The following is a 22,604-nucleotide window of genomic DNA, read 5'->3' as shown; positions in this document are numbered from 1 at the left end:
TTTTTAAAGCTAAAGTAAATGCTAGTTCAGGGCTCTAATCAATCTATTTCTCTTAATTGCAATGCCTGTTACTCAATCTACCTCTACCACAACTCTTCGGTCAACAAAATGTTTATTGCTCTTGCTTTTCAGTGTAAATGCATGTAGGCCAGGCATATTTTTTATTTCTTCATTCTTCTTCCATTTCAAACTCATAGCTATGCAGCTGGAATTTTCTAGCAAAATGGCTAAACCAGAAATGTTAGGGAAAAGCATAAAAGAGAAGTAAAAATTGATAGACTGAGAAGAATATATACGACTTTTTAATGAACTTCAGATTATATGAAATGTACTGTATCTTACCATAAAAGGGAAATTATATGGAAAGATAAAATTAGAGCCTTCAATTAAGAAAGTCTCAGTAATTTACTAACACTATGAAACTACTTGTGCTGTACAAGTCAGCTGAACAGGAAAGGAACACTAAAATTGAATATAAATTTTGAGGATTTAACTCTAATTTTATGTTGAGCATGTCTTAAGATGGTTAAGGATTCATTTCACTATGTCCCTGTGTGTCGGGGTCCCTCCCCGCCGTGCAGCCCTGGCAGAGGGGCCCTGAGGGCACAGACACGGGGTTTCCCTGCCCCTGCTCAGCCTCGTTCCCATGGGTTGGTTTGTGTTCCCTGCGCGGGCAGAAGGACCCTCGGGTCCCGGGACTGGAACAGTTCCTGGGCAGAGCCCCGGCCATGCGGCTGGGGAAATAAACATCTCTGAAACAGCTATCAAGAATCTGTCTGTCCATATATATTTCCTTTCCACGGGACTCCTGGTTTGATATATGCGTGTTGCAGTATGCCCACTGCAACAAATCCTGTAGACATGAAGTCAATTGGCAATGTGACTGAAGCAAAGCTGTGAGCAAAAATATACTCTATTAAGCAACACAAATCAAGAAAACAAATACAGGTTTGTGCAGAGTTTATAAACAGAGGTCTTCCACTGCCCACGGATCTACACTGGATTCCAGAGCCTTGCTTGAGATTTCACACCAGAAATATGACTATAACAAGCTTCCTATGTCCACTTTGCATGTGGCACTTTGTGTCTTCACACTGGTTTTACATTTAAACTCACTAAATTTTCTTAGAGTTAGGAGCCTGTCTCTGAATAGAAAGGACAAAGGAATGGAACAGAGAGTTGCTCTAATGTGTGCTTCAGAATTTTGGGGAAAGGAGTAACTCACAAAGGAACAGCGCAAGTTGCAGACGCTTTCCTGGATGCATAAACCTGACACATGTAACAGCTGAGTGCTGGTACCCTGCCAAGTTCTGTGCTGCTCCACATTTACTTAAAAAAGATCCCCTAAATTACCATTCTCTCTGCAAGGGATTCCTTCAGCCTCTGATCTTAGGAGTTGCTCCTAACCACAGGGAACAACCCTGCTTTTGTAACTGGGAGGGTGAACATTAGCTGGACCACACTATTTGTCCCAGTGACATTGCTCATAGGTTAGCAATATCACAATGTCAGAGAAGAATCTCTTCCACGAGAATTCTCTGGTGTTCCATGGACTGCTCTACAGACCCCAAAGGAAGACCACTAAGCTTGGTAGAAGGATTAAGTAATGACGTGCCTTTTTAGAAAAGGCTGCAGATGGGACACATCATCTTCAGCGTCAACTTTCAGCTGGGAAACAACAGGCATCAGGTAAATAGGTACTTGGTAGACTTTTTCTGCCATAGGCAGACACTACCACCAGTCCAAATTCTGTTCCAGAAATTGTGATGTAAACTCACTTTTATTCTGAATTGCTTTTGTAGTATTGTCTTATTTTTAGCTTTTGTTGGTTTTTTAATGTGTAGCTTCAAAAAAATCCCCAACAAAAAAAAAAAAAAAAAAAAAAAAAAAAAAAAAAAAAAAAACCCAAACCAAACCCAGCTGTTGCCTTATTTATTTAGCAAATTAGGATATCAAATTAATTTCTTATGAAGATTTCTGTTCCAAGTTCTTCAACACCATTTCTGTTTCTTTTCTGTCTCCTGATAAGATCAAAATACAGTTGACTAATATTGTCCTAAAATACTTGTAGTAACTTCAGCTTTTATCTGTCTCATGAAGCAAATGACTGATGGCCCATTATTTGTTACTCAGCTCAGTGGTGTGTTTCAATGGTTTCATTAGAAGGTGGCAATGGTTACAAACAAATTTTTGATTTTGATGTGTGCTGCATGCTCAAACATCTGACTTTCTAGCATGTAACTGAAATGACCACAAGGTCAGACTAACTTACTTTCAGCAATCTTTGGCACTTGACATAAAACACAAACACAAGAAACACAATAGCATCTTCAGAAATTAGAAGTCAGGGTTCTAAGTGGGAGATTTTGTTAGAAAATGGGCCACTCAGTTTAAACATTTAGTGTGTGACTTCTAACTGTTTTAGGAATATTACATTTCAGGTGATGGGATGAGTAAGAGTGAAATTCAGTAAGATGGGCTTTGTTTCAGTAAAACAGTATACTAACTTGAAAATTACCAAGAATCCAAGAACTATACTAAACAAAGTGCAAGAAATGTCCCAATTTTTTTTCTACAAAACAGGGATCAAGCATTTGATTCCTTTGATGAAGCCAACAGAAAATTTACTAATTTAGTTTGAAAGAGCCTCAAAGCAATCAAAACAATTTCTATTCCCTAACAGCACAAAATTTCTTACTGGAACACAGCTGATTTTCAATAGAAAGGCACACACATTAATTCAACCAGAAGTATGCAAGACAGAATATCCTTCAATGCTGAGTTCTAAGACACTTGAGCTTGAAAACTTTCCTGTTGCTGCACTTAAAAACCCTATTTTTCTTCTTGTTACACACCTGAATGTAGCTGTCCTTGGAAAAAGTCTTAAATTTAAATGAATCTGTAGTGGCACAAACACTGAAGAAAAGTAGGGGGAGCAAGTGGGTTTGCATTAAGTAGTAAGATGCTGGATCAGCTTACTGCAGCTGTAATTTCTCCTAGCTGTAAGACATTTGTTTTGGAGTTTTTGTTTGTTGGCGGGTGTTTTTTTTGTTTGTTTATTCTGTTGTGTTATTTTGTTTTTTGGTTTTTTTTAATCAAAACTTCACTGCTGGAGTTAGACAAAAAGTAATTTATTGCCTGAAAGCCTTCACAGTGATTTGTATTTCAAAAGATGAGTAGAACAGTTTCATAAAGAAAAACAAAGTTGTGGAAAAAAAACCAAAAGCAGTAATTTTTGTCCTAGAAACAAACGACAGCACTTCTAGGTGCCTTCCTATGTAAATGTGCTTCCTTCAGGACACTCCAACGAGAACTTTGGATGCAATCCTTAGGCTCAACTTGTGCTTCTGTCATCGTTCCTGTGCAGCACTTAGATCTGTCTGCAGAAGAACACAGGGTCTTCTGGCAGCTGTTAATTCCACAAACATGAACATAACATCTTCCTTGTAGGCTGCTGAACCCATGGCAGCAGAAGACATTACATTAAGGGTTATTTATGAATACAGACTCTGCCTCCAAAGCTCAACTGAAAAAACAGTGACTTGAGCCATTCTCTCCATGTCCTGTAACACTGAAGAATTTTAAGCCTGTGAGCTTTGTTTATGCATGAGAAAGACTCATGTAACAGATACCTGAGCCTTCTCGCCTCTCATTACAGGACTTTGAAGCTTGCACTTTGAAACTGAATCATTTTAATCAGCAGTATGCGGCATAACATATGGCTGACTGTGGTAAAAGGCTGAGCTAGTAAAAAAGCTGGTTGATTAAATGTGAAGCAGAACAATCTTAAATATTATGAGTTATGTTCAACAACTGTTGAATGAATGCTAGAGAGAAAAAATTGGTGGTTTTGGTTTTTTTTCTTCCCCTCTAGGATCTTTGAGTTCACACAAAACAAAACATCACTGTTCATTTAACCACAGTATTGCACAATTGTATTTAGCACAATGCTAAAACATTTGTTCTATGGTTTTAACATTTGAACAGTCTAGAATTACATCTGCAGATAACTACTTGTGCAATGTCCCCATCTTAAACAGTTCTGGTCAATCAAACACTGCCTTCTTTGGTAAGAGCTTAACAAGCTTTACTGGCATCTAGTTCTTTCAAGGATGATAAAAATAAAAATCTGGCTCAATGTATTTTTAAAAACGGGAAATTAGGAGTGCCCAAACTTTTAAAAATCTCTTAAATACTTAGTGTGATTTTCATTTATCCCCAGAGTTTCGCAAGAGCTTTTCATTTATCCCCAGTCTTTCACAAGAGCTTTTTTTTCCTTTTTTTTTGTTTTTTTTTAGTTTCACAGACTGCTGTGTTAGAATGGATTTGTTAGAAGTCTCTCTTACAGAAGTTAGCAACAAAAAATTAAAAATGAGATTGTATCTCAAATACTTGTAACATTTACTTACCATCACAGTAAGAAAGTATCTCTCAATAATGTGCAATATTCGGCTGCAGCTATTTGAGTGATCTGAAAGAAGTGATGCCTTAGGTTTTAACTTTTCTATTTCTCAAATCCTGTACTGCCTAGTGTGTAACTCTGAAGTTTCGTGTGGCCTGTTAACTACTGATCTCTCATGCTGGTTAGACATAACAAAGCCTCTCTAGGTTTGCACTTCACGGACACCTTGTTGTCCCTTGCCCCAAAACGTGTAAAATAAAAGCCTTTGAGAGGAGGGGCAAACTTGGGGTAATTACATCATTAACTCAAGTTATAACTGGAGAATTAACCCTGGCATGCAAATGGACCAAATTTATAAAAATGTGAAGAACCCATGACCCAGCGTCCGTCTGGGTGGAATCCTTTGTAGGCTTTACACTCCCAAGGTGTATGTTTGAAGGCCTTTCAAATAAATACCTACTTTTATTCTCTTATTCTTGTCTGGCCTCTGTTTTCAGGTAGCCACTTCAAGGCATCAGAAGTACTATTTTTTAACCCTGCAGGGAAGCTTGAAAGTGGCTGAATTTACTTTCTTTTTCTTTAATTCACAGGAAGCAGCAATATATTTTAAAACTGTTTATTCAGCTTCAGGTATGTCTTCTAAAGATACCTGTGGTATATTTGATGCACATCTTCCCTCATTACGTGAAACACACTTAACCTTTGAGGTAATTTAGGACAAAATGTAAGAGCACTTTCAAAAAATAAAAGCAAGAGATCAGTATTAAAAATTTTAGGCAGGATAAATTATAAAATATTCTGTCTTCCTTTCACTACAAATAGTTTCAGCATAATACACTTGAAAAAGCAAAATAATCAGGGCATAAAGTCCAAGTGAATTTCCAAAGCAAACCTTATTTAAGCAAGCATTTCACCTGTGCTAACATTTCAGGGATTGGGCCCCACAGCAACAGAGAAGACAAAGCTTTCCTGAGGCGGGTTGTCTCAGGTCATTCTGCACCTTACATAGAGGAACAGAGGAAGGAAGGGTCAAAATTTTACCAAAATTAAAAATCAAACCTTGTCATGCTGGCTCCATATGGGCAAATAATGGTCCCTCTCTACAGCAGCATCTCCATTTATGCCTGTCAGCCAGTACTGACTCTCAGTATTAACTGCGTGAAGGAACATACACCCAGGGAAATTTGGGGAAATGTTAGCAGTGGTGTCCTGCTGTCCCAGAAGGACCTTTCAGTATTCCAGAGATACAAGGCACTTGCTGGGAAGGCCTGAGATGAAACCTGTGAGTTTAGAAGATGGTCCTCTGCCCATTCAGTGATGAAGGTGTGCCATACTTCCCCTGTGATAATTCCAAAAAGGAACTCTGATTTAAAATGTGACATCTTCTGGCTATGTGAAGATTATTCCTTTGCAAAGCCTGATTTCACCCTCTCATTTATATGCTGTACTGCAATACTCTAAGTGAGATGCTTCTACAGTTGCAAAGATATGTTTTGGAAACGACATAGACAATGCAAGTTATAGTTTTTCATACAAGTTAAAAAAGCTAATCGGAATCTTCATCATCAAGGTATTCCTCTGCGTTACTCAATGTTCGGACTGTACCTGGAAAGAAACAAAATTAAAACAAAGTACTAAAAGACTGACAAAATTCACAAAAGTGACAACCATTGTTATCCTAGATTTCTGGAAGAAGAAAATGATTAAGTTTAAAACTAACCTGCTCAACTGTTTTGCGAAAAGAAATCTAAGGGAAAAAAATCATGTTTCTCTATTTTAGGAGAAGCAGCAAAGGGAGAATGGGAAGAAAAGAAATTGCAGGGCCCTGTGCTCAAGGGGCCATACTTTAAGAAAAGTACAAATTACAGTTCCTCTGCTCCTTCTGCTGTGTTTAGCAACACAATTAACACAACCTTTTTGTTTCTATGACATGATTTTAATAATTTAAATTTTTTAGAATATACTTCAGCAACTGATTTTGAGTATCTGTCTGTACATGTGAAACATAAATCTGAACAAAGAGAGGGAGACAAAGTAAGCTTCCTCCAATGAAACAGTTTTAGATATGGACTATGATAGAAGCCACAGGTAATTAGGAACAAGGGAGAGGAAGACTGATGATACAGAACTGAATCTCTGAAAAAGAACAATGTTTCACTTCCAGACACTGGAAGTACTTAAATGCAGACTCAAGAGACAGAAAAATGAAATTAGTGAAAATAACCAAGAAAATACAAAATACAAGGAAAGTATACAGATCAGTGGTGTCAGAGATATTACAAAAGGCGAGGCTGAGACAAAAAACCAAAAAACTGAGATTATCAGCTGTTATATCAAGGCAAGCAAAAAAAGACAGGGTGTGAAATTACCAGAGACTGGTGATAGATGAGGTGACCAAGGATGAAAAATCTGTCAGTCATTGAACCAAAATTATTTTAAAGGGAGTGAAGAAGTAGATTAGTTACTTAGCACCAGGAAACAGAACATCAGTATAATTACTGGGACATCAGAACAGAGAAAACACCTGTACCAGGTGCCTACAATAGACATGCAAAGATGAACAAAGTGCTTTTAATAGGGATTTACTAAGTTTAGGAAAAAATTACGTATTTTATATATATACATACATATATGTATGTATGCATATATATGTATGTATGTACACACACAAACACACACAGAGAAGGACTTCTGCCATTTTTTACAACTGCTTTCTTAAGAACCAAGATTGGGAGAAATAATTTGCCAGTTTTCTGGGAAATTTTGATTTTACCTCTACCAAAGAGCAGGACAATATTTTTCCTGCAACTGCTCTTCCTGGCCTTCTCAAGCTGCAGTCAGCTATTCCTCCATTTTAATTACCATAACCTCTACGCTCCTACAGGTTAGCATTTCCTCTGTTCTCACTAGTCCTGTGATGATGCAATTGCTATACTGCAATACCCCATCAAAACCAACTGTAACTCTGCATGTGTTTTTAAGTAATTCCTTGTTTCACTTAAGAGTTTCCACCCTAACTTCAGCCTCCTGAAAGGTAATAGCAATTACACAATACTGAACAATTCAGTCTTTTTTCAGCTTTTTAAAATAGCTTCTTTAACTCTTTTGGACTTGGACACTATGCTACTGGGACAGATGAACACAATGGGAGGCAGTGAGACTATTTTGATCAACACCTGAAAGCATTCTTTCCTCAGAAAAGTCACTCAGAGACACGTAGAAATTAGAAAGTAAAAAATCTAGCAGTAAGAAAAAGAGGATCGTCTGTTGGTGCTTGTTTGGCTTAAGTTTGGAGGAACAAACAAGCATATGCGGCAAGACAGCACACTGTTTTATTCTTGTAACCTGTCCCTTACGGTATGCTACTTCTAAAATAGTTTCCATCCTTGCTTTCATTCTGCCTGAAGGGCCTGTCTTCTATTTCCTTCCCTTTCTTTACCATTTTCACATATTCTGAACTCTGTTGCCTCTTGCTGACACAAGGTGGCATTTTGTGTGGAGTCAGCAGCACTGCATATGATAAACCATGTTCATATCATAGCTCTCAACTAACCCTCTCAAGTGAGCCCTTCCAAACACAACTCTTAGCCCATGTAATTCCCAAATGGTTTTTATGGCTATCAATATATCGGTATTTGGTTAAAATATTAAGTGTCCTCCAAAAGTAAAATTATCAAACAAAACCAGAAATACCTGCACTCTGTTTCTTCTTAAGCAAGGAAGCACAAGCTGCGTTTGTTGCCATATCTAAAGCCAGTTTCTTCTCATTGTTTTTCAGATCTGTTCTTGCCCCTTCATGAAGAAAATTTTCATCATGAATCACTATCCCAGTTATTTATCAACCAATGTCATTACGGTATGAATTTCACTAACGTGGGTAGAACAATGAAGGACAAGGGAATCTGACCTACTGACTGCTCTGAAGCAGACCAAAAGCTATGGATGCTCTTCCATAAGCTATAGTTGATTAGGGAACTTGCTGGCTGCTCTTCCTTTTTAAGAAGCAGATGTCATTGCTGTTCTGGGGTTTAAGTGCCTAATTTTGTCTGTAAAGCAGGACGAAATTATCTTGAGCAAGTGAGATGTCTAACTTCCAAACAGCTGCCAGATTTTTCTGCAAGACTTTTCCTGCAAGTCAGGCAGGTGACTGATGGCTAATGACTGTACCTGAGTTATATGGAAACACTTAAGAAATATAAATTAAAAAACCTTCAGGAATCTAGTCTGCACACAGATTGTTGAAACCTTGGTGAAGATCTTTACCCTTTTCCAGCAGCATCTCTACAATATCTGCATAACCTTTCCATGCAGCAGCATGCAAAGCTGTGTCTCCCAATTTGTTCTGTGAAGTTAGAGGGAAAAGCAACAGGATTAAAATGCAGCAAAAAACCTTTCAGCTTCTACCACGGGTGAGTAACACCACGCCTCTACTGTAAGCGTCTATTGGTTTAACCTACCTGTTGGTTTAACTCCAAGTTTGCCTGGGTAAGCAGAACATCTACTACATCTGCAGAAAACAGGGAGAGAAGTTAAGAGAAAAATGTAGTGGAAACATATATGCTTTTTTTTGCATTCGTTGTAGTTAAGATTCAATGAAAGACCAGTCAAATCAGCTAATGAAAATCTGTAAGTCAGACTGCATTGGGCAACCAACCATTAGTCACAAAACATGCTACTGCATACAATACCCAAAATAATACCACAGTTCTTTTTGATCTCTCCTTCTTCCACTCTGCTTATAAGTTACACTAATTAGCATGCCTGCTTCAACAGCAAAAACAAAACACAGCATTTGATGGAGCTGAACCTCCCTTCTAGCCTGATTTTCATTTACAAAAAAATAGAGTAACATTGAAAAAAACCCAGCTTCATTATTTAGTGCTGCAATTTTATCAGTCAGCCTAACAAGCATATCAAGAAACCAGAGAAGAGTAATTTCAAATTAATTCTCTGATACCTTTATGTCCTCCATGGCATGCCCAATACAGAGCTGTGTTTCCAGCTTTGTCTAAGCCATTGACACCAACTCGATTATCCAAACACTCTCTCAACCAGCTTAGGTTGCCTGAAAGACAAAATCAGTTTTGATTACCTTTTTTTTCTTTGAAAAGTTAAAAAACCATTAAAGGTTCTTTAAAGGAAATAGTCCTTTCTGAAAGTGATTAGCAGCAACATTTATAATTCATTGAACAACCAGCCATACCAAAATCATACCAAGTCATACCAAATGTCTTTTCTTCCATTCCCAGAAGACCTTTATATCCCTATGTAGTTAAATGGATGGTACCACACTTTTTCTGTGTATACACAGAGTGGCAATTCTACCAGGCTGTATTTCCCCTTTTCAAAGCTGTAAAACTTAGCAGATAACTTGCTCAAGAAATAAGACAACCAAAACAGGCAGAACATATTCTAAATATATTATTATTACTATAGCAGAAAACAAGTAAATCATCCTTTAGCATTACACAACTAAAACATCAAACATACCTCGTTTGGCAGCTTCATGCAGTGGATTATCAATAGACTCTGCTTGCTCTGCCACTGAAATGAAAGAGTAAATTCTAACTACTTCTGAAACATGTACTTGACACCTGTGTGGAAATAAAACATATTTGATTCTAACATGAAAAGAGATTTGTGAGTGACAGACTAATGAGATGCACTTTGATTTCCTGTGTATGGGAAGCTAATACAGAGAAAAGCTTGTGAAAACTTCAAACAACAGCATCAAATTGCACAGTTTAAATCAGAAGACATGATCCTAGTACTCTGTTCTTACGGTCTGCAAAAGCTTCTGTTCTGCTTATGCATGCAAATTTTGCAAATGCGCAGAGACACCACCCCTACCCTGGTCTAAAATTGAAGCTTTACAGATAATCTCAGTGGGAACATGAATTAACAGGTTGTTTGGGTTATTTTAAATATAACACACTTCAATATTCAAAAGAAATTTGAATGCAGATATGTTGCATGTATCAACTAGTCTTGCATATTAACAGTGCATGACCTCTGATCTCTGGCAGATAGCATGAGTAGAATCAGTTTGGAAATCACAAACTAAAGTGAAATTTGATGCCATGGTGGTCTCAATGACTACGCCATAGATTTCTATTAATGTATTTCTACTAACTACAGGGCAGGGAAAACAGCATTGCTACCGTAATGTTTCCTACTGCAGATGGGACAACAGGAAGCAACTTCGGTCATATTGGCAACTGTGATGCAATCTGTCATGAGACACTGCTACTCTGCCTACAATTCCTGGCAGGACTTGGAAGAATTGTGTATTCGTTGCTTTTAAAAGTGATTTTAGTTGAATCTGAAAAAGCAGTTTCTATTCAGCCCAGACACATATGGGATATTTAACGCGGCGCAATCCCCAAAAAAACAATGTTTTCTGTGGCTGAATATATTCACTAAAAAAACAACAAAAGGCAAACAAGACCCCATCCTTCAGATACAAGTGTTCTTCCCCTCAAAACTGAGAGTATCTCAGTATCTGTTACCTGCATAACCAGAAACATGAACACTCAGCAAACTCAAGCTGCCTCTAGGTTACAAAAACACAAGACAACCTGTCCACTGCTGATGTACAGTGGTAACTGATACTGCAGATGGATGTATTCTGAAACACATGGTAGAGTACTGTTAAGTACCAATACTGTGATCTGATTTTGAAAAGACAGCTATTTCCTTTGATTGCGAATGATCTTACCAAATAAAAATATTCTAGACTTTACCATAGTTGCTTGGAATTAGTCCAGTTCTCCCTTTGCAAGTTCCTTTCCACCAATTTGTATCACTCTGCAGAGAAAAGGGAAAATATTTTAGATGGGATAATTTGCATCTCAGAAGTATTCAGTCTGTGTGGGATGTCTTAGACTCACCATGTCCGAAATGTAAATGATATCTCCTTCTTCAAAGTATAGTTCATCTGGCTTTAAAAAAAAATTAAGAAGAGTAAACAGTAGCTTAATATGTGTATGCAAGAAAAACAAATACCTGGATAAGTCAGAATACATTCACCTCTTCATTCAAAACAATGATGACTCAATTTCTCTATCACCTACACAACAGCCTGACAGTGTCTAGCTTGGCTTGCTTACAGCTAACTTTCTGGATCTGTAACTTTCCTAACAACACAAAGACTGTGGCCTTTCCAATGAAGAGCTGTGCAACAGAAGCAGTGAAATACATCTTTTGTTTGTTAACTTCATCCCCTTTTTGGTTGGTCCCAGTTCACCAGATCTCTTAGTCTCAACTATCATTGTTGCCTTTGGAAGAAAAACCAAATTATTTAACATTTCTGATCTTTGATTGTTGGTAACTGATACTACAGAAGAAAGCATGCTACTTTTAAAAAGAGCTGTTCTTAAAAGAGACTGATGATGAATCAGACAGTTTTATTCACATTAAGAATGACTATCCATCAACAAGCTTTATCATTAAAATTTTGGTACTGTCATGCCAGTACTAGCAGAACTAAAGAAATATTATAGGCAAGGCTAAAACTAAGATCAAACCACTGAAGTCTAGATGTACTTACCGTTCTGGGCTCAAATGTATACAGGGCCCTGAATACTTTCACCTGCCCTAAAAAAAAAAAACAGAAAAACCCCAATTAAAAAAAAATCAGTACCAGTATCATGCCTTTAAATGCAGCCCTTAAATCCAAATACATTCCTTTCCTTCAAGCTTAATGCCAGTTGCTGAATGAATTTGTGCTATACTTCTATCAAAGAAAATCATGATGAAAAGGCTCAGCAGCCTGAGTTAAAAAATCCAGGAACATGGGTTATGAAGGAAACTGGACTGATCAGTTACATGTAAGTACCCTCTTCTGCACACCTAACATGCTCTTTTATAGCTCACTGTGCAACAAAAGTGTTGTCATTGATTTCTGAGGAAAAGTGTAGTTTCATTCATATATACCCTCACACACTCATACATGCTGTACATACTAGTATTACTAACATCAAATCTGTCACATGACAATTAAGGAAAGAAGAAAGAAACAAACCAGTGACCAATGTCAGCAACATGTTCTTATACTTACTTGCAGTCATTATTAGGAAAATAATGCAGTAACACAGAACTCATTAAAGAAAAATGACAAATGGTCACAAAGTCCTATTTAATGTACTGATGTGCTGTTCTATTTAGATGCTTAAAATAAGCTATAGGGGGTGCAATTCCAGTAAATGGGAAACATTTATTTTAAAAGGCCAATTTGGAAGAGACTGTCAGCAGCATTCAAGCCAAGAAAAGATAACCTTAATGCAGAGAGGTACAAATTTAATTGCATAAACTGCAAAAGAAGCTTCCCGACAAATGTTTTTAAAAAAATTCAAAAAGTACATTTCAATACCATGAACAGAATGTACAAGTACAGAAGAAACATGTATATTATATAATTAGCTAACTGCTGGAGTCCACTGGACTCAATGGAGAAATATATTATGCAGACTGTTCTGTATTGTTTACTTTTAGCTATCTTAAGTCTTAAGCATGTAGGTTTATTTACTTTTAAGTGTTAAACTTGGAGGTGTAGGTTACACACAGGTTCTTACACTATATATGTTTATACAGATTATCTTGTGACTGAAGCAGTGTCTGATCCATCAGGACAATAGGTCCAGGCTATTTTGTATACTCAAAGAAACTGATGAACCGCCAAAGGCTGTACTGTACAATAAAGTGTACACATGCAATGTTTTGCATAGTTTATTAAATGGAGCTAAGCAAGTACAGACAGAGTAGGTTTCAAGAAAAAGCCTTTACCTTTTTTATTAAGAACCATCATCTCTAGAATTGTTTTTGTCTCCTTTTTTTTGCTAGATGTAGTCTTTATTACCCCAGTATCTAAAATCCTACTCACAACAGTGATCAGTTTAGGAAGTTAACTTAAGAGCTTTAAAAATAACATTCTGAAGGTGAATATGCTGACCACCTTGAGAAAGGAGGATGGTACCCAACTGCCATTTTGCAGAACCCCTTGGGGTGGTTCTTAAATTGTATTTTCAAGTGCCTCTGGATATTCCCTAGCAAGAGCAATGCCAAGGCATACTTGTAAAGGCATAACTACTAAGCAAAACATTTCCGTAGCCCTCTATTCTCAGGCTTTTGTGTGACTAAGTGTATGAAAAACTATAAACATAAAATGAATCTGTATAAACACATTGTCAAGTGCATATAGATAATGTACATATCTTTTTTTATAATCTGTAACTGCTCCTCACAGTACTTAATTTTTAGTAACACAACAGAAGTTCAATTTGGCCTTATTGGTTGGTTCTTTCTCACACAGCAGCCATCTCCTAGACATAAAAGGTCCAAAACTTCTCAAGCCTTCACCCCAGAAACGAAATACTTCCAACTGTGGCAACTGCTAAAAAGAATGAAACCTGAGTTATGTTTACTACCTATATAGAAGTGATGAACAAGGACAGTAGACAGTAATGCATCCTGGACCAAAGTGCTTCAGCATGAAGCATGTGAACTGCAGCTGGGGAGAAGTCAAGCCACAACAATGAAAAATAAATGAAGAAAAAAAGAAAACAAAAAAGAATGAGAGATGACAAAACAGGATGGAAGACAGGAGTACTGCCCCTTCTCCTTGGCTTTCTCCCAGAGAAGACACAAAAACACAACACAAAACTGCACACTGACAACTATGGAGACTACAACCATCATCCACCAATTTTCAGCATTTAATTTAAGTAAGGGGAAGAAATGGACAACAAAAGGGAAGAATAAGAAATATTAAAAGGGGAAATGAGAAGATGGCAGAAGACAAGGAAAAGGAGGAAATATGCATTTGTGTGTTGCATGTCTTTCGTAATAACGTACTGCATATGTGCCAACAGATTTTCTAAAGTTATCACACCTGTGGAGACAAAGAAGACTGGAAACACTGATACAGTGTGTCAGCTGATTACAGTACAGCTGACACATTGCTTAAACAAAAGGCAATTCGTTGTTCGTTTGTGGGGGTTTTTTTTAATTCTATAAACCTGAAACAGAGTTACTTCCCCAAACGTCCAACTGTCATGTCACAGACCAACACATGCTAAAACATTCTCCTGTGATGAAATACAAAGTACAAATTTGCATGTATAGAACTACAGGTCTGGTTAATGTTAATTTCACAGTACTTTATATTGAAGTTAAACACTACCCATTAGTGGCACCAATCTTTTAAAAATTTTTTTATAAAGAGACATTAAGGCTGTTTACTTTGCTACATTTAAGATCTCAGAACAAGGGGACTTTAGCATTTGTAATAGATTTTTTTGTACCAAATTCTAACACAAAAATTCAGTCTAGGAGATTAAAATAAAAAAATGTTAGCACACAAAGTGGACATTAGACTTGAATCCCAGTTCTGCAGACACAGAGAAATCATATTTTATTAGGTGCATGGTTATCTGTAATCATTGGAAATACTTTTATCTAGCAGTACCTATCTCTAGGCACGCAGACAGACTTAGAGCTTGCTTTGGAATAAACAAAAAGATAGAAAGCACCCGAAGTCTTCCTCTGCCCCCACTTACTACTATCTCTCTAGTACAAACCACGTTTCTAGATTCCTGTGGGATGGTGAACCAGTAATTAGCACTCATTTGAATTTATGAAAGTTGACTGACTGTACCTGCCCACCACATGCTTTTAGAGGACAAAGTAATGAGAATACAGAACACATATGTATCATTTTAAGATTTCAAGGCACCGGGCACACATAAATTAGTTTATTTTCAACATGATTTAATGAGAGGAGTATCCCTTTCAAAAGCAAAGTACATGGAGGCACAGGGCAGTGATAAGTCCCACAACAGACCTTTTTCTAAGCACAGGGATTTAAAGGGTTCTTCTTTTCAATCCTGTTATGCCCTGGTCTGCTTGGTGGGTTTAGGGGCAGGTTGTTTGATTCATTTAGCGCAGAGAAACAACAAAAATCTTCAATAACAAACTCTTAATTGCACACTTTTACAACATTAAGGTAGAATTAGGTACTTGGCAAATTTTAAAGCAAAATCCAGACAAACTAAGGCACCTCACAAACAATAACTTAGCCAACTTTAACTTAACCAGACACAGGGCACTTACTAAGGCATTGACTGGAATTTTTTTGTCTGGTTTACAATATATTTTAAGAAGAAGTAGTTAGGAGAAGAAAGAAAGAAAGGATAAGAGTAAAAAGATATCACCACCCATTGAACCAGTGACAAGACTGTTGCAACTTTGACAATCACAGTCAAAATGATGGTCCCAACCTCGATCCACAGTGAAAAACCCATGAAGCATGAAGCTAAACTTATTAACATATGCTCAGGTGGGAATACCTAGGTACCTCCTAGGGAGTAGAGGGGTGCAGGGGCAGGGGGAAATTAACACTCACTGATATAACACTGTGGATCACCTGCAGTCCTCTGGTGGACGGCCTCAGAAATTGGTCTGGGGTTGGGGTTTTGGATGGTTTATGACACGTTCTAAGACATGATAGTTGCCTCTCAAGTCAGCATAGTTGAGCAAGTTATACCCCACCAGAAGGGATAAATACCTTCAGGCTTAGTGTGAATGTCCACCACCTTCGCCGCGGAGGGGAGCTTTCACACCTGAGCCAGTTGAGTAAGGGAAGACATGAGAAAACACTTCTTATAGGCCTCTTTTCTTATCTGGCTCAAACCCCAGCTTCTTGCTAAACACAGGCTGGTTTGTTGTGGTCATCCTCTGGTGCTCACACCCTCTCCACTTGGGCTGTTATCTTGCACATCATCAGCAAAGCACACTCTGCTTTTGCAAATTTGAGACATTAACCAGTAATATTCCAGTCTCAAAAATCCCACACTTTAGTCATAAGACTGTCTTCTCCCTTCTTGTGGAATTTTTATTAAACATCTGCAAAACAACTACCTGACAAATAAAAAAGCTAACTTATTATACATACTTAATAGATACAATTACTCTTAGCATACAAACCTCCCAAGTCACACAACTTGTCAAACCCTCCTGCAGAAACACAACATGGTAAAGGAGTCAAACTAACCATTCTCTCTAACCAGCAACACAAACCTAATGACTTTGTCAGGTTGGACTGACCCCACAACCTTTAATTTATTTTGAGTAACTTAGCTATAAACTTCTCCAGCTTTTTTGAGGGAGGGAAACATGCAACTCATAATTCTAAGATGATCCTTTCCCCATTAAGCACATAAAAGCAAGGAAATGGAGAAACTAAACAGTAGCAAAAGCTTAAAAATGCAGCTTCCGATAGGCACTGAACTGAAGAGAGATAGCTGCTGTGCTTCATAATGCTAAGTAATAAAAAGACGTCACAAAACCAAAACACCATTTTCTAAAAAGACTGTAAGATTTTTGTTTTCTTCTTAGAACTTCGAGACTTATTTTTCATCAATTGCAGTACCATTAACAGATGATTGCTTCCAAAGAAGCGCTAAGGAGTACAGCAACAAGGAGTTACTGTTTCTCTCACAGTGACTTTTTTTCCCTACTTCCTTTCTGCTCTTTCACTCCAGCTTCTCTAAACTACCACAGCCATTAGCATTAAAATCCTCACTATTACCAAAACATTCTTCACTTTCTCTCACTTGCTTTCAACCCCCCCCCCAATGAAATTCTAAAAAAGAAAAAACCCAAAAAAACAACCTGTAACTGCATGGCATTACCTACTCAGGTATTTGTGTTAGGCTGAAATTTCAGCACCAACGGGGAGAAAATGCAATTTCATTAGCCGTCAATTAATATTACTTCCTCAAACAAAAAAACACCTTAACACAGTCCTTGGTTCAAAACATGCATATTTTAAACAAAATAATGATGGCAGTAAGTCAGTGTTCACAGGAGCTACCAAGGCTTGGCCCCACTGACAGGAGTCTTTTGTTAGCATCTGCCATAGAGAACCATAATCACATCTAATTGACTCAAGCAAGATGCTACAAATCAGATATTAATCCTGATGCAGCATCTTTTCATTACTGCTATTAAGACTAAGCAGCTCAACACTACCATAAAAATCAGAATAACTAACTTAAGATGAACCGACTCACTGTCTGTCACAAAGCACTGTCAGTGCCTACAGTACACAGAAGGATAATCTCTATGCTGTAGAAAATCAGAACAGACTATGGTAATCAACAGTTAGTTAAAAAACTGCAAGTCTATCAATGTCTTCAAGGGTTCAAGCTAATCCTGGGTTGTCATCAGCCATCTTTCTCTTTGCTCCCATAATGCTGCACAGGAACAGTTCAGAATCAGGTACTCTAGCACCAACTTGATTGAAAACAACTAATTTGAACCCCTACCTGTAACAAATGGCCCAAAAGGAGAAAATATGCAAAGGATATGGTATGTGGGCAAGAAGAAGGACAGCTTGCATGCTCCAGGGCGTATGCTAGTTTTGATCTCCTTCCAGAACATTCATAACTGGGAATAGGAATTTTGATATATATTCAGATTAATTTCTTTCAAGGAAGTGAAAGGCATCTTACAGAAAAAGTGTGGTAGTAATGGAGCAGTCTTTGTTTTCTCAGTGTTGGCCTAAGAACCTACAAAGGAATTACATGATCTGGTAATGTATACCAGCAATTTTAAGTCACAACCTTTTGGCCAAGGGGGAAATACCAAAGGTAAGATGCAGATCAGAATAATTTGTGATACACTTGCAGTTTGCTTTAGTAAGAGAAGACATGTTTATCTTATGATCTCCATGTTTCTGAGGAGATGTGCAATTTTATTAGTAGGACATTATGGCCAAACTGAAACTTTTTTCCTGGGTTCTCACAGAATCACTTAGGTTGAAAAACATCTCTGAGATCATCAAGCCCAACCATTAACCTACCACTGCCAATCCACTGAACTGTGTCCCTAAGTGCCACATCCACATGTCCTTTACATACCTGCAGGGACTCATTCCTTTCTCTGGAAAGCCTGTTCCAATACCTGACAAACACTCTCAGTGAAGCAATTTTCCATAATAGCCAACCTCAACTTCCCTGGCACAACTTGAGGCCATTTTCTCTTGTCCTATCATTTGTCACTTAGGACAAGAAACAAGCACCCAACTTGCTACAAGCTCCTTTCGGATAGTTGTACAAAGCTCCCTGAGTTGTAAGATCTCCCTGAGCCTCCTTTTCTCCAGGCTAAACATCCCCAGCTGCCTCAGCTACTCCTCATATCAACTACTCTCTAGACCCTTCACCAGCTCTGTTGCCCTTCTCTGGACTCTCTCCAGCACCTCAATGTCTTTTTTGTAGCGAGGGGCCCAGAACCGGACATAAGACTTGAGGTGCAGCCTCACCAGTACCCAGTACAGGGGGACAGTCACTGTCTGCTGGCTACACTACTTTTCATGCAGACCAGGATGCCACTGGCCTTCTTGGCTACCTGGGCTGGGTCATGTTCAGTTAGCTGTCAACCAGCACCCCCAGGTCACCTCCAAGAAGCTTTCCAGCCACTCTGTCCCAAGCCCGTAGCACTGGGAATTAGAAAACGAGGTGCTTTGCACACAGGCCTCCAAACAGGTATAGAAGTATTAGAAATACTTTTTACAGGAGTGTAGTTTGTACTTTGGCATTTTGCTCACAGACACAGCAGAGTTCAACATAGCATTTAAGGATTGCGACAACTGAGACAAAAAAAGGTGGAGTCTCCAGTGTTTAGAGAACCATCTTCAACTTCTAAGTAATGCTTACTAGAAAGGGGAAGTGAACACAGAGAATACATGTTGGGGGGGAGGGGTGAAGACTCTATTAAACAAACAAGCAAGCAAGCCTAGTAATTTGTTTAGGAACACATTAAAAAGAATGCAAAGTACAGACTGGTGCCAGCACAGATGACAAACTGGGGTATCCAGGAACAATCATGGACTGCACTAACCAGTATCTGGAATGGAAGGAACAAGCGTCATTTCCTTACAGAAAATCAGAAGTAAAAATATTCTCACAGAAGATATAAGTGAACACAATGTCACTGGCACAGCTTGATGCTGAAATCTTCTATTTCTTATTGACTTTTTTTTGTGAATACCAGCATGCCTTCACTTGTAGAAAGCTTGTTTGAGGTCCCAGCAACTTGCAGTAATGAGAGGGTTTGAGGTCAAAAATGAAAGTTTATAATTCATACTGAAAGCAGACTGGGAACTGTTTAATTGTTTCTCTGATGTTTTTCTCCCCTCAGACCTGATGACTACAGTGTAACTCCCCACATTCACATGCTCACATCTTCCTAGCTGACAGAAACCTTTCTGTAAGTACAGAAGAAATCCAAACCACCACCACTTACATCAAATTTAAGCCTACTGCCAAGGCCTTAGGCATGTGACTCAATGCAAGTGTTCTGCTCCTGTGAATGCTGTCACAGCTCCTACTTTACCTTAGAATTGAGGTGAACTTGTTTGTGATTCAAACTAAATATTTATGTCCAAAATCCTACTTTTAAATCTGACAGCTACTAGTGGGAGCAAAGTCAACAAACCTGCTTTGAGGTAGCAACCCTTTATGCTACATCCTTATGTTTCCTCCGGCCTCCCTCTCAAATGGTGCAATTTAAAACTCTTAATTTCCTTGGTACAAAGACTGGTCTTTCTCTATAAAATATAAATGTTGTGTCAACTCTAGGCCAGGATCAACAAACCTTACTGCATCTGGTGAACATGAAAGTAAGTAAGGCTTTTTAAAAATATCAATATACCCTTTTCATCTCCTGAAAAGCTTTTGCTGCACACTATATAAGGCTCTAATCAAAAACATGTCATCACTTAGCACTCTTCAAGGAGAGAGGGCTTAACTAGCAGACAACTAAGCAGAAGCCATTAATCGTCAAATTCAAAGGACTTAATAAGTAACTTTTGTAAATAGCATTAATATCCGACATGATATGAACTCTGCAAAGAATATGTAGTTTGAGACAACAATACATTTCTTAAAAGATGGAGGGGAAACCCTACTCTTGCATAATGCTGACAGAAAAGTATGTTTCTGCTATTTTCAACATCCACTCCGTTCCCTTTTATTTTTGATAGAGTCTAAATAAAAAAATACAGCTAGAAAACAGTAACAATACAGAGTTACAAGAGGAAAGCAAAGCACTTCTTTCAAAAAAAAAAAGCCTCAAAACACTAGAACTTAAAACACTTATAAAGCCTCTATAAACAATCTTGTCCCCTTACCCAAGGGCTGACTACACACCCAAAAGAGTAGCTCAAGTGTTGACAAACACAGTTGTCTCACATATGTCAATGTCAATACCATCTCTCTGTAAGTGAAATCTTTATGTGCTGTGCACGCAACAGGATTTACAGAAAAGCAATGTGTCATAAAAAATGCTCTCATGTACTGAAGAAGATGACAGTGCCACAGCTAGTTGGTTTTTCCCCCTTCACATCTTTTTTCCCACATTTTTAAAGCACTGTCCAACTGCAATGTCCAAAATCCCTGAGTTGAGCAGTGAAGACTCACTGCTTTAAAAAGGATATTTATTTCACGATGTATTTTCACTTCCCCACCATCAAAATATTTCCTTCCTTCTCTGTCCAATCTGCACTTCTTATTTCCCAAACACATAGGACTGGACTACAGCAACCAATGTCCTGTTTTCTCTTCTCTTTGTCCTGAACTGTAGTAATCCACCAGCAGTGCAAGCAGGCTTGCTATTCCTGACAGAGCTTATAGACTTTATACCTAATAATGATCAGTGAAGAAAAATTAACACAGCTTGACCAAAGGCACCAAGACATTCCAGCAAATGCAGTCTAAATGCCACCAAAAGAGACAGCCTTCCACTGCTGTAGAAACTATTTCACCACATGCAGTTCCTATACTTATGTCTTTAAATAACAACTATCTATAACCCTGAGAAATTCAATTAAAATATCAAAGGCATAACTGTTATCATACAGAAGTAAGTTGGACATGCAACTACAGAGATATTTTGAAGTATGCTAGAAGACAATCTCTTTCAGAAAATTACTTTGTAAAAGATGACACAACAGATGCCATAAAATTTTCTCTCTTCAAAAATTAGGGATTTTGAAAAATTAATTCTATTACCCTTAATCAGCTCTGAAAGTCATCAGCAAGACAATCTTGTTTTCTTTGTCTTCCTTTTCCTACAAATTTCCTTTTGCTGTGTCAAGCACTCCTGCTGGTAAACCAGCTCAGCAAGTTCACTAGACATAAAAATAACCTTACATAAAAAAGTCAGAGCACCACCAGCTTGTCACGTAACTGAACGGAACGGAAAGGGATGGTGGGGGTAGGGAAGCTGTCCTTTTGACGACAGTCTGCATTTTATCAGATCAAGCACACCGCAAACTGGACTCCATCAAACTAGGGAGAGACACCTAGTATTAGACAGAACTTGTCTGAGTCAGTCTGAGAGCTCCTGCAAGTTAGGCAGGGCAAGTCTTTAACTCCTTAAGAATCTTACATTAAATTTAACTCATCTAATTGAAAAACAGAAAACTGAGTTGTCAACTTCATGGGAAAATCCCACTCTTCACGCACATATTTAGCTGTGAAACACCACATCCTTTCAGAAGCCTGCAGATTTCCCCAGTACTGATTATTTCAATAAGGCTCCACAACAGCACTGCTTTTATTACTGTCTTTTTCATTTAAAGTAAGCTGTTTTCAAAGAAGCTGAGCAAACTGCAGGGCAGAGGAATTTCTGAGGATGGAACTACATCCAGAGAGCTTTTGCTTCTGCAGGCAGGTTGAGACTGATGGTTTAAATGGTCCAAACTTCTACACTTACTTGACTTCAAATTAAAAGCTTGTTTTGTAAGCTGTCTAGTTAAAATACTCAATTAGGTTATGAATTTAATTATTTTTTTACATCAGCATTTCAAATAGTATTCCAAGTGCAAAAGAAAATTGAAATTCAGACGTATTTAGGGATCAGATAATCCTGTTTTGGGAGACACCAACTAGTCTTACCTATTTAATGAGAATCACAGTGAATTTTTAATTTTTAAGTAACAATTTAAATTATTACACTGAGAGACGACACACAAACATAATAAATAGCCATTAAATTTTCCAGATCAATTCTTTACTTTAAAAAACGCAAAGCTCTAAAGCTAATGGTTAAATTTTTTACAGAAGAATGTATATTTACCTGAAAGATGCCACTTCTATTCTAAGATTTAAAACTGTGCAACTTCCAATGGCTTTTCAATATA

At 37.9% G+C, this 22,604-nt stretch overlaps 1 protein-coding gene across 16 annotated transcripts in view; it reads right to left on the bottom strand.

Moving 5' to 3' along the window:
• Positions 1–22,604, bottom strand: part of OSTF1 (osteoclast stimulating factor 1) — an 81,812-nt gene that overhangs the window by 58,228 nt on the left and 980 nt on the right. For 11 of the 16 annotated variants that reach the window (XR_014227297.1, XR_014227298.1, XR_014227299.1 and 8 more), the window contains exons 2-9: positions 11,952–11,998; positions 11,293–11,343; positions 11,146–11,209; positions 9,893–9,946; positions 9,360–9,467; positions 8,860–8,909; positions 8,666–8,744; positions 8,096–8,194 (exon numbers count right to left, since the gene is read on the bottom strand). Coding sequence is in view for 2 of the 16 variants with exons in the window: in XM_082302210.1 (XP_082158336.1) it covers positions 5,949–6,007; positions 8,096–8,194; positions 8,666–8,744; positions 8,860–8,909; positions 9,360–9,467; positions 9,893–9,946; positions 11,146–11,209; positions 11,293–11,343; positions 11,952–11,998 (611 nt within the window). In the remaining 14 variants the exon portion in view is untranslated. Of the gene's footprint in view, positions 1–3,115; positions 6,008–8,095; positions 8,195–8,665; positions 8,745–8,859; positions 8,910–9,359; positions 9,468–9,892; positions 9,947–11,120; positions 11,210–11,292; positions 11,344–11,951; positions 11,999–21,471; positions 21,587–22,604 lie in introns of those variants that run through there. The other 5 variants (XR_014227308.1, XR_014227309.1, XR_014227310.1 and 2 more) reach the window with 5 other exon arrangements.

Source organism: Coloeus monedula (assembly GCF_965178545.1).
Source record: "Coloeus monedula genome assembly, chromosome: Z".
Classification (NCBI taxonomy): domain Eukaryota; kingdom Metazoa; phylum Chordata; class Aves; order Passeriformes; family Corvidae; genus Coloeus; species Coloeus monedula.
The sequence above is the reverse complement of the archived record's forward strand: the minus strand, read 5'-3'. Positions and strand labels throughout refer to the sequence as shown.